Here is a 13,078-nt window from a genome sequence, read left to right as displayed (position 1 = left end):
CTTGACCTTCTGATCCTGAGTCCACCAATGATGCTACGCCGGATTAGTGGCGGTCGTCGCAGCATCGCCAGTCCCGACGGCGATGGTCTTGTCGGGGGGCGCCGTGGTGCCGTCCAGGTAGCCATGGAGGTTGGCGCAGGCTAAGACGGTGCCGGTGATGCCTCCCCACAGCATGAAGTTGTGGCGGCCAAGGCGAACGGAGATTGCCGGAACGGCGAGGGCGGCGGGAACGGTGGCAGCCCCGGGTGAGGTGATGGTGCCGACGCTGTTGGAGAGCGAAAGGGCGGCGGACGACATTGCGACGGTGCGGAGGAGGACAGCGCGCGGCGGTGGAGAAGAAACTCACGGCGGCGGTGGCGCGGAAAGGCGGCGCGCGGCGGCGGCGGATGGATCAGGCAGCGCGTAGTGTTCACGCGGCGACCCTGTGGCTAGCTAGCAAGCAGCTGGATGGATCCTGCGTATACGCGTAGCTAGCTAGCAAGCAGCGGCGGCGACGCGGAAGATGGGATCGGGCGGCGGCGGCCCGACCTGGCTGATACCAAGTTGAAGAGGTAGGTTTAGGGTTTTGCGTGGGTGGCTAACATCCAGCCTCACGTCTCTTTATATAGATGATCATAATACAATTACATACGTATACAAATACGTGTACATGTACAATATGCTAGACCCTATTTTACAAACACCATAGAAACAAAGCTTCGAGAAGCAAACTTGATGCCTTCAATAACAGTGCCAATGCTAGAGCGATCCCAAGATCTCGAATTCAGTTTTTGCACCAACGAAAGGCAATCCGACGCAAAGATAATATCCGAAAAGCCTTCATCAGTTGCTAACTGTACAACTGTACGCAAAGCTAAAGCTTCAGCTAGTTCAGGATTAGAAGCACCATGTAGTGGTTCAGAGATAGCAGCAACGCATCCACCATCGTGGTTTAAAGCAACAACACCAGCTCCAGACTTGTTTAAGTCAGAAAAAACTGCTGCATCCAAGCAAATCAAGATTATATCTGCCGGCGGCGGAGTCCAGGGAGGATTGGATGAAGCCGACTCACACCTGTTGACAGATTTAGAGATGAAAAGATGTTGCATGATCAAATCTGAGATTATCTCTGATTTCCAGAGTGCGTTTGTGCCTGGTCGGTTGATTATGGATAACACTCTAATTGCTCTCGAATGCTTACACACCATCCGGCGGCAACATGCCAAGCAACCATTCTTTGCTATGAAGATTGATATGATGAAGGCCTATGACCGGGTCGAGTGGAATTATCTTCATGGATGCCTTTCCAAACTTGGTTTTGCCCCTGCATGGATTGCTTCCGTTATGCGGTGTGTCACCAATGTTAGATATGTGGTCAGGATGAATGGAGAGCTCACTGATCCAGTTGTGCCATCTAAAGAAATTCGACAAGGGGATCCAATCAGTCCATACTTGTTCCTTTTATGCACAGAAGGTTTGTCAAGTCTGTTAGTTTAAAAGGAGAATTGTGGCGAGCTACATGGTATAAAAAGCGGCCGTCTTGGCCCCCCCATCTCACATCTCCTCTTTGCCGATGACAGCATCTTCTTTGCTAGAAGCGATACCCGCAGTGTGGAGGCATTGAGATCTACCTTGGATCTCTACTGTCAAGGATCTGGACAGTTAATTAATAAAGACAAATCTGCTTTGTTCTTTGGAAAGGGTTGCTCACAACATGTCAAACAGAGGGTTAAATCACTGCTTGGAATTGATAATGAGGCCTTCAATGATTCCTATCTTAGTATGCCAACAGAAATAGGCAGCTCCCCAACAAATATCTTCAAGTTCCTATTGATGAAACAAGAGAATCCACACTTTTAGTAGCAATAGCAACAGTTTGTGCGTGTTTTCCTGTAAGGCTAGACAATGATTATGTTACTTCTAGTAGTAAAATCAAGATCATATTGGCCATCAGAATTTTTGCTTGGAGTGTTTAGCATCATGTTACACATGCCTCTTTCTCTATGATGTCAATCTCTCCCTCCGGAATTACTTATCTAGATAGAAATGAATATATTAAAGACTAAAATACGTCTAGATATATTCATTTCTCCGAAAAGTAGATGAAGTATTATTATAGGTATTGTATTGCAATCCGAGGCAGATGCACAACAGACAACCTCCTCAAGCATTCAGCTTGTATTTCACCCTCACTTGGATATAGTGAAAAGTGAAAATGTTACGCATGCCTCTTTCTCTATGATGTCAATCTCTCCCTCCGGAATTACTTATTTAGATAGAAATGAATATATTAAAGACTAAAATACGTCTAGATATATTCATTTCTTCGAAAAGTAGATGAAGTATTATTATAGGTATTGTATTGCAATCCGAGGATGCACAACAGACAACCTCCTCAAGCATTCAGCTTGTATTTCACCCTCACTTGGATATAGTGAAAAGTGAAAAGAAAAAAGCTCCATTGCCGGGATTTGAACCCGGGTCGCCTGGGTGAAAGCCAGGTATCCTAACCGGGCTGGACGACAATGGATTTGTGACGATTTTGCTTCTACGATTTACAGGTACTGTACGTGACAGGTCAGGTAACCTATCGAACTGATCTTTTCCTAGCAGATTAACTGCTTATCACAGATATGTGTTGTTGAAAACAAAAAATGGCAGCAGCCGATCTGGAGCAGCGGTGTTGAAAGAAGTGGTATGTTCTGAGCGTCCAGATGGGATTCAGATAACTGTTCCTAACACCTGCAATCGATGCATCATTTGATGTGGACTCAGGAAAGGGTGCTACGGGAGCCCTTCTGTGTGATGTTTTATTCATCACTTTCTAGTTTTTTTTAAGAGAGTACTTGTAATTTTATTCAAACTTGACAACCATTACAGGTAGTACAATGCTTTGGATCATAAATCCAAAAAATTATAGAATAACTCCTATTACTAAGAATTACAAAGATGTTTTCTTGGAGACGTATTCTCCGTGTTGACAATCCTTGCAACATGACCTACTACCAAGGGTTCAACAAAGATAATGCAATCAGACCAGAGTCGTGGAACCACCATCCAGATACCTCCACGAACTTGGCTACCTTCAAATGTTTTCTGAAAGCTGCATGAGTCACCCATACAAAAAGATGATAAGCCATGAGCGTTGAACGTTCTTGGGATGATTCCCTAGGTGCAGGTCACTGAATCACAAAATATTCGCCAAGATGCCCAAGAAAGCACACCAAAGCCACAAGCGACCAGACTAACAAAAGTACTCATCATATCCTTATGAACGCATCTGTGGGGACAAAATCCCAAATTCCGCAAGATTGGACTTGCGAAGACAAGACAACTTTGGCTCTATGATGCTAGCCGGTGAGGCATTGTCACATCAAGAGAAGAACCAGAGTAACATTATTCTCACCGACGTTGCACTTGTTGCAAGAACATAGCCAACGAAGACCATAAAAATCATACTCGAAAACATCTAAACATGCCATGAAGGACACTAAGGCCCGCCTCATGCACGCGGCTGGAAGCGAGGGAATCGACGAGATCACAGTTGCCCGTCAAAACCCTAGTCGTCGACGACAGAGTGTGCCAACTCACTACACCCGACCATGTGTGCAGCCTCTACAATTTGTTTTTCCTTCCGAGCTAGTTGTTGCCTGCCGTAGATATTTCTGAAGATATTTTTTTTGCCTGCCATAGATAATCAACTTTTTCTGAGACGACCGTCGATTTTTTTTTTTGAGTAATGAGACAACCGTAGATCTTTTTTATGCTGGTCGCCTGGTTTACAGCAAGCGTAGCTAACCACTACGATTTTCATTAGACACGTGATAGAGTGGTAAGGATAGATTACTTTAAGTCCAAACGGTCGAGGTTTCCATTGTTTCTTCTTCTTTTTTCTAGTTTTCTTTTTCTTTTTTCGTTTTCTTTTATTTATTTTCTTTTTTCTTCTCCATTTTTCATTCTTTTTTGCATTTGGTTTCTTCTTTTTTTCATTTCCTTTTTTCTTTCGTATATTTTGTTTCTTTTTCTGTTTGTTTATTCTTTTTGTTATTATTCTACATTCTTTGTATATGTCAACAATATTTGCCTAATACACGTCTAACATTTTTCCAATACATACTTAACATTTTTCTATACACATTTTTAACATTTTCTAAATGCTTGTTCATTTTTTTAAATGCTTGATTAATATTTTTATATACATGATCAATATTTTTCATCATTTTTTTAATACATGCTCAACATTTTTTTATACACATTTCACATTTATCAAATGATTGATTAACATTTTTCAAATACTTGTTCAAGAATATTTTTCAAAATTCTTGATTAAATACTTTATATACATGATCAAGAAAATTCATCATTTTTTAAATAAATTCTCAATAATTGTTCTATACACATTCAACATTTTTCTGAATGCTTGTTTAATATTTTTCAAATACTTGTTAAACATTCTTGAAATACTTGTTCAACACTTTTGATATACTTTTTCAATATTTTTTAAATACTTGTTCAAAAATTTTCGTATACATGGTCAACATTTTTTTCTATACGCATTTAACATTTTCGAATGCATGATTTACATTTTTCAGACCATTATGTAAAGTATATATAAATATAAATATATTTATAATTTTTGGAAGTATAAACAAAAGTGAAAAATAAAAAAATAAAAAGAACAAAACGTGAAAATATACCAGAAAAAAATACAAGGATGTGCGCTTCAGGCTTTAAGCGAGATCTATCATTGACGCCAGGGTTTCCCTAGGTCTCGCTTAAAGCGAGACATAGGGGCACCTACTTATTTTTAGGGCAATCTCCACTCTTTTAAAAAACAGAGTTGGTGATGATGGTGTGCTTGCCATCCTACAATATAGGCCGTCCGATTTATATCCGACGGATAGGAAGGAAACTATGACAATTTTGCAGAAAGATACCCACACCCCTCTCTAGATTTGCAAATAAGGCCTTCCCTCGTTCATCCATTTCTCCCGCAAGATATACTACTCATACTGCATCTTGATGCGTGCAACGCATGGGCATCTTGCTAGTAAAAAACACAAAATTTAAGGACAGCGCAATGTCTCTCGCCTCCCAAAATGGGCCAACCCAGGCGCCCGAGATACCACGGCCTCGTTTTTTTCCTGTTTTTTCACGTTATTTGTTTTTGTTTTATTTCTTTTTTCTTTAGTTGGTTTATATTTCATAATATTCTGAATAAATATACTATAACAAGAGTTTACATTAAAACATTTCATAATATTCTGAATAAATATACTATAACAAGAGGCATGTGAGTGTCAACGAGATGTAGTTGTTATTGGTAATCCTCCTAAAGTTTGCACGAATGGTGCACCTAAGCAAACTCGAAAATGCCGTGCAAAAGGGGCCCAAGAAGTGATGAAAAATGGTAGACCAAAAGCATTTGACGAGAAAAGTGATCGTTTGTGCGGCATATGCCACAAACCAGGTCATAACAGGCAAACATGCAGCGAAAATCCAAAGTAAGTTTTATATGTTTATGTTACGTTTGTTGTCTAGTTTTATCGTCGGTATTTTCTCAGAAGTTGTTTTCATCTTGTTATGCAGCAATACGGCATAGAGATGCACCTTCATTTGTCGAAGGGAGACAGCTAGTTACTCGCGACATGCCTAAGCAACATATGTTCTAGTTTTAAATTTATATTACTGGTATCCAATTTCTATGTGTGTGTGATGTGAGATATAAGATATTTGTGTGAGTGTGTTCTAATGTGTGAAACATGTAGTTATCATTTCCGTATTTCATCAGCTTGGATTGGGATATTTATTTTCTCAAATACGAAGTTTCGAGATTTTTTCAAATTAATTCTCAAAAGTGCATGGTATCGTTATATCCAATCGGTGTTTTTCGACATCCTTCATGGCCCCATTTTTTTCATGGCCTTGTATCACCAATTCAAGGCACCATGCCGGGTTGTTTTGGTTTCGACAAATTTTGCATTTTTTTGGAGTTTTCTCAGTGAAAAAGACCGATAAATGGCGGGATGTGATGCAACTTACATAAGGTGTCGAAAGTCGTTCAAACTGGGCATTGATGCCTACCATGGGCATGCCCACTTGGTGCCAAAAGTTGGGGTCATTCGTAGGTTATCCAAAAATAGACCATGTTCAAGAAAAGGAAGGGTCCGTTTGAGAGCACGAAGTTTTTCAGCATCTCTTAAATGGCCCCAATATATTTTCATGACCTTGTATGACCAATCCAAAACACCATGCCAAGTTGTTTGGGTTTGCGACAACTTTTGCATTTTCTGGGTTTTCTTTGTGAAAAAGGCAGATAAATGGCCAGACGTGTCGTAACTTGCATATAGTGCCTGAGGTCTTTCAAACCGGGCATGGATGACTACCATGGGCAAAAGTTGAGGTCATTTCATTGATGTCCAAAAAAAGACCATGTTCAACGGAGGGTGTTCGGATAGGGCAGAAGGGTGCGTTTGTGAACACGTTATTTCTCGACATCTGGCGCCAATTTTTTTCCATGGCCTCGTATGACCAATTGAAGTCATCATGCCAAGTTGTTTGGGTTTTCGATAGGTTTTGCATTTTCTGAAATTTTCTATAAGGCCGATAAATGGGAGGACATGTCGCCGGACTAGCCAAGATGGATGCATCCGTGACCACGTGGGTTTTTCAATTTTGAATGATTTTGTTATTGAAACGAATTACATTTCCATCATTATGAATCAACATGAAAATTTGTGAACAATTATCCAATTCAAATTTGTTTATGAAAATTGTGAAAAAATACATTACGTTTTTTTAAAAATTACTAACAAATTCCTAACGGTTGTTGAAAACTATGAACAAAAATTTGCAACCAGAAACATTAAAAAAACCATGAATATTTTTAACCACAAACATTTCTTAAAGATGTGAACAAAAAATGAAAAGAAGAACATTTTTCAAAATTCCTGAACAATTTTTGAAATTGTGCATAAAAATAGAAAAAATTGATGTCACTAAGAACTGTGTGTTTTCGAAGAAAAGGTTTTCTTGTGAAAACAGTGAGCGGGAAAAAAGTGCAGCTCAACGAGAATAAATAATATTCATCATCAGGTTAAAGTAAAGAAACACCAAAAGTACTTCTGAAGTTTCCCTACTTCAACTAATACGGAAGCCCTTACATGTGATATATATAGACTTCGGTCGAACTCGAGTTTTGGTTATTTTGGTGTTTTTTTGGTTACAATCTACCTCGTCGCAACATCTCAAATACCACATAAGGTAATTTATGTTGCTTCTCCTCATATCCGTCGCTTCGCACTTTTGCCTTTGTTGCATGTAAGTGGACCATCTCAAATGTTTTAAGCTTCAGACAATTGGATTTCAGATTATTATATCCTCCATCATGATTAGTAGAGAAAGATAAAAATCAAGAGACCTTTAGTACATTGGCAAATATTGGTACCATTTTGTCATTTTTATGCTATGCAACCTGTGAAAGTGGGAAGAGGTGTCTGTTAACTTACACTATCAATAATTCACTCATAAAGTTAGTAAAGCACCAAGGAATTCCGGTCCAGTGGGAATAATATATTACGACCAAGCCATAAAATGTTGTGTGATAATTTCTCTGTGCATGCTAAAGAAAGACAAGAATATAAGATGGCGTCTTAACGGTTGTTTTCACATACCATTCAATATATAACATACTATTTAACATTTATTTGGATTTGTAAGTGCATAATCTCTTTCACCCACCTACAGTTGGGAATTGGAGATCAGGTATCATCAGAAGCTTCATCGCAACTAGAACTGGAGAGAGGTTGTTGTTCATTGTCACTTTCTTCATAATATATTCTATTCACTTCTGTTATCTTCTCTAATACTAGCTAGTCGCATGTCTAAGTGCCTAGGGAAGATGAAAGTTTATAATAGAGTGACTTGTGTTTCATTATGTGATGTCTTGATAAAGATTGTCATGTGGTAGTGTGTCTTTCATTATATAATTGAACCAATGTTTTAGCTGCTACTTGCAGATCTTCTTATGTTGATGCTCTATTTGTATGTTGATTATTTTGTTATCTACAAATCATTTGGCAATAGCACAGTGGTCCACTAAGGTTTAGAAGTACTGATTTATCAACAGTAGGCATTATTTCCTTCTGTATGTTTATAATACATCAGTTATATCAAGAGTGGGCCTGTCAGCGAGCTATGGGTAGAATATGGGCCGATCCATGTCTCGGTTCTACTGTGATATCATATCTACTTCAGAGTTCCCAACGCATATCAAACCTACATACATCTACATGTTCCCAGGAACAGCAAAGCGTGCTTAATCATCTATTTCAACTATTGATAGGCTATTGTGGTTGCATCCAGGTACTAAACAAGAAAGCTAACAAAACATATAACTTGCTAATAAAAGATGGTCTGTCCTAAACCACTGTCTCACCCTGATACATTGACTAAGACAATCCGCCCAACACCAAAAGAAATCTACCCCTAGCCAAATAAATAAACATAACCAACGGGAAAAGCTGAGCTACAAGATCAAACATTGGAGGGTAAGAAATTTGTGTACCAACTGCATCTCCAGTCTTGATGATCGTTGACGATGATGCCCCTGCGTCGTCCCGGGATATCTGAAAGAACGAATGGGTGGCATGGTTTGGACGAGAGATGAACAAGGATCGTCGGGGCGAAGCCGTAGAAGAAACCGGGTTCCATTCAACCGGTTTTGGGGAGAAAAAAGTCAAGAGAAAAACCACGACATGGCACGTGGCCTACCATATGATAGATAGCATTCGGATCAAAGTATTAATAGTGAGCAATGACAAATAGTGGCAAGCTCAAGCACACTAAATAGACGCTATGCCAAATGCCTTTGAAGCCGATAATGAAATTATACACGATGCTAAACGCTAGTCCCATCTAAATGGGAATTAACAAAGTCTCATCTAACTTCCACACTATCTATTAATCAAGCAAGAAAGTAAACTTCGGATTTGCTAATCCTCATCTAAACGAGAGTTAACAAATTAAGTCTCATCTAACTCCCACACTATTTAATTAATCAGGCAAGGAAAAGGAAAAAAATCACACGAATCTCCCGTAAAATCAAATGGCGTACGAGTTAGATGTGTCTCTGGATGAGAACATGACACACCCTTAAAACTTCAATTCTGATCCACATTAGTGAATTATCTCTTGAGGAAATGAAGCTGTACTCAAGAGTGACGACGAGATCAAATTGCAGTTTCTCCTTGATCCATGAGTAATTAAGCGCACTGGCAAACAATGAAAGCTAACTAATAATTAAACAGTACGTATATAGGAACACCTAAAACAAAACAAGGAGATGACAACACTGATATGTGAAGCTGGAAAGAAAGAAGAAAGGAGGGGATCGAGAGTCTGAGACACCTCGCTCGCTACTGCTAGCTAGAGCTAGAAGGCCGGCGGTGGCGGCCGGAAGGAGCCAAACACATCGTGCGCCATCTGACCGCCGCCATTAGGCATCTGCAGGTTGGGCGGCAGGTTGTAGAATGGCATCGACGACGGGTCTGGCAGTCCGGGCACGCCCACAGCCGCACCCATCCCGCCATTATTTCCTCCCGGAGCCGGCCCGTCCGGCAGCTGCATCCCATCGGATCCGGTGGCCGCCGCGGCCGCCTCGCCAGGCTCTTCATCGGCGAGCGGGAGGCGCTCGTAGGTGGCGTTGGAGAAGGTGGCCGCGACGACCATGACGGGCCCGGACGCGACGAGCTCCCCGATGACGGTGCCCCCCACGACCTGGCCCTGCCCGCCGGCGAGGTAGACGGCGAGGCCGGTGGCCCCCGGCGGGCACGGCGACGGGAGGAAGGCGCCGGAGAGGGAGAGGATCTCGAAGCGGCCGTGGAGCGTGACGACGGAGCCGGGCGGCGCGGCGGGCTGGCGCAGGGTGACGTTGCCGACGACGCCGCTGCCGGAGAGCACGGAGACCCCGCGCTGGCGGCGGCGCGCGAAGGTGGCCACCGCCTCCATGATGTCGGCGCCGCTGGCGATCTCCAGCACGTGGGAGCGCAGCGTGTTGGGGCTCTCCCGCGTGATGATGATGGGCGGCTTGGGCTTGTTCTTGGACCCCGCGGGCCTCCCTCGCGGCCGCCGCCCCGACGACGACCCCCCGCCGCCGCTGCCTCCTCCCGACGGGCCTGAGCCTGAGATGGCGGCGTTGGGGTTAGGGGAGTTGTCCCCCGCGCCGGCGGTGGGGGAGTCCTGCGCTGCGCCGGAGGAGTCGTCGTGGTTGTTGCTCCCGCTGCTGTTTGGTGTGGTCGGGGCCTGCTCGGCGCCGCCCATGGCAGCGCCGCCGGCAGCTGGGCCGCCGAACTGCGCCAGGTGGTTGCGGAGATCCAGGCCGCCCATGCTCCCTGCCCACCATGCCATCGATCCTCTCGCTCACCGTTAGAGGGGGGAGAGCACTGCTCTGAGTGGAGTTGATGTTTTCTTCCTTTCTCTACCTCGCGGCTGCTTTTCCTGCCTCCTTTTTCTCTGTGGGCGTTGATTGGGAGAATATAGAAGGGGAGGGAGCTGCCCTACCACTGCCTGAGCCTGACTATACTAGTACTTCTACTTCAGTGGAGTGGTACTGGTGCAAGTACTAGTACTACTTTGGCTGGCTGGCTGGCATCTTCTTCCCTGCTTGCCTTTTCCTTTTCCCTTCCAGGGCAGGCCTTCTGTTAGGGATCTAACTAGAGTACTAGTAGTACTTCAGTGCCTCCTCTCCTCCATTTTTCCATGAAATGTAGGAGTAGCTGTGTAGAGAAGCCCTCCGAAGGGAAATATCAGGTGATACCAACCTTCACATGCTACTGAAGAAAATATGCCCTAGAGGCAATAATAAAGTTATTATTTATTTCCTTATATCATGATAAATGCTTATTATTCATGCCAGAATTGTATTAACCGGAAACATGATACATGTGTGAATACATAGACAAATAGAGTGTCACTAGTATGCCTCTACTTGACTAGCTCGTTGATCAAATATGGTTATGTTTCCTAGCCATAGACATGAGTTGTCATTTGATTAACGGGATCACATCATTAGGAGAATGATGTGATTGACTTGACCCATTCCGTTAGCTTAGCACTCGATCGTTTAGTATGTTGCTATTGCTTTCTTCATGACTTATACATGTTCCTATGACTATGAGATTAAGCAACTCCCGTTTACCGGAGGAACACTTTGTGTGCTACCAAACGTCACAACGTAACTGGGTGATTATAAAGGTGCTCTACAGGTGTCTCCAAAGGTACTTGTTGGGTTGGCATATTTCGAGATTAGGATTTGTCACTCCGATTGTCGGAGAGGTATCTCTGGGCCCACTCAGTAATACACATCACTATAAGCCTTGCAAGCATTGTGACTAATGAGTTAGTTACGGGATGATGTATTGCGGAACGAGTAAAGAGACTTGCCGGTAACGAGATTGAACTAGGTATCGAGATACCGACGATCGAATCTCGGGCAAGTAACATACCGATGACAAAGGAAATAACGTATGTTGTTATGCGGTCTGACCGATAAAGATCTTCGTAGAATATGTGGGAACCAATATGAGCATCCAGGTTCCGCTATTGGTTATTGACCGGAGAGGTGTGTCGGTCATGTCTACATAGTTCTCGAACCCGTAGGTTCCGCACGCTTAACGTTACGATGACGGTTATATTATGAGTTTATGTGTTTTGATGTACCGAAGGAGTTCGGAGTCCCGGATGAGATCAGGGACATGACGAGGAGTCTCGAAATGGCCGAGACGTAAAGATCGATATATTGGACGACTATATTCGGACTTCGGAAAGGTTCCGAGTGATTCGGGTATTTTTCGAAGTACCGGAGAGTTACGTGAATTCGTATTGGGAGTAGGACTCCCCCCCTTGGCGCGCCCTCCTCCTTGACCGGCGGCCTTCCCCTTGCTCCTTTATATACGGGGGCAAGGGGGCACCCCAGGGACACACAATTGATCATTGATCTCTTAGCCGTGTGCGGTGCCCCCCTCCACCATATTACACCTCGATAATATCGTAGCGATGCTTAGGCGAAGCCCTGCGTCGGTAGAACATCATCATTGTCACCACGCCGTCGTGCCGACGAAACTCTCCCTCGTTGTGTTAACGCTTCCGCTTTCGTTCTACGAGGGTACGTGGACAACACTCTCCCCTCTCGTTGCTATGCATCACCATGATCTTGCATGTGCGTAGGAATTTTTTTGAAATTACTACGTTCCCCAACAGTGGCATCCGAGCCTGGTTTTATGCGTTGATGTTATATGCACGAGTAGAACACAAGTGAGTTGTGGGCGATATAAGTCATACTGCTTACCAGCATGTCATATTTTGGTTCAGCGGTATTGTGAGATGAAGCGGCCCGGACCGACATTACGCGTACGCTTACGCGAGACTGGTTTCACCGTTGCGAGCACTCGTTGGTTAAAGGTGACTGGCGGGTGTCTGTCTCTCTCACTTTAGTTGAACCGAGTGTGGCTACGCCCGCACCTTGCGAAGGTTAAAACAACACCAACTTGACAAACTATCGTTGTGGTTTTGATGCGTAGGTAAGAACGGTTCTTGCTAAGCCCGTAGCAGCCACGTAAAACTTGCAACAACAAAGTAGAGGACGTCTAACTTGTTTTTGCAGGGCATGTTGTGATGTGATATGGTCAAGACATGATGCTATATTTTATTGTATGAGATGATCATGTTTTGTAACCGAGTTATCGGCAACTGGCAGGAGCCATATGGTTGTCGCTTTATTGTATGAAATGCAATCGCCATGTAATTGTTTTACTTTATCACTAAGCGGTAGCGATAGTCGTAAAAGCAATAGCTGGCGAGACGACAACGATGCTACGATGGAGATCAAGGTGTCGCGCCGGTGACGATGGTGATCATGACGGTGCTTCGGAGATGGAGATCACAAGCACAAGATGATGATGGCCATATCATATCACTTATATTGATTGCATGTGATGTTTATCTTTTATGCATCTTATCTTGCTTTGATTGACGGTAGCATTATAAGATGATCTCTCACTAAAATTTCAAGATAAAAGTGTTCTCCCTGATTATGCACCGT

General features: G+C 43.2%; 1 protein-coding gene and 1 non-coding gene across 2 annotated transcripts; both read right to left on the bottom strand.

The window, feature by feature from the left end:
• Nucleotides 1-2,435: 2,435 nt before the first annotated feature.
• Nucleotides 2,436-2,509, bottom strand: TRNAE-UUC (transfer RNA glutamic acid (anticodon UUC)). The gene has a single exon. It is a non-coding gene; the product is annotated as a tRNA-Glu (tRNA).
• Nucleotides 2,510-9,102: 6,593 nt separating this feature from the next.
• LOC123163873 (AT-hook motif nuclear-localized protein 23-like) lies at nt 9,103-10,646 on the bottom strand. The gene has a single exon (XM_044581273.1). The coding sequence runs from the start codon at nt 10,384-10,386 to the stop codon at nt 9,412-9,414; it is 975 nt and encodes a 324-aa protein (XP_044437208.1). The 5' UTR covers nt 10,387-10,646; the 3' UTR covers nt 9,103-9,411.
• Nucleotides 10,647-13,078: the final 2,432 nt, after the last annotated feature.

Source organism: Triticum aestivum, chromosome 1D (assembly GCF_018294505.1).
Source record: "Triticum aestivum cultivar Chinese Spring chromosome 1D, IWGSC CS RefSeq v2.1, whole genome shotgun sequence".
In the NCBI taxonomy this organism is placed as follows: domain Eukaryota; kingdom Viridiplantae; phylum Streptophyta; class Magnoliopsida; order Poales; family Poaceae; genus Triticum; species Triticum aestivum.
Note: the sequence above shows the minus strand (reverse complement) of the source record. Positions and strands in the feature narration are given on the sequence as shown.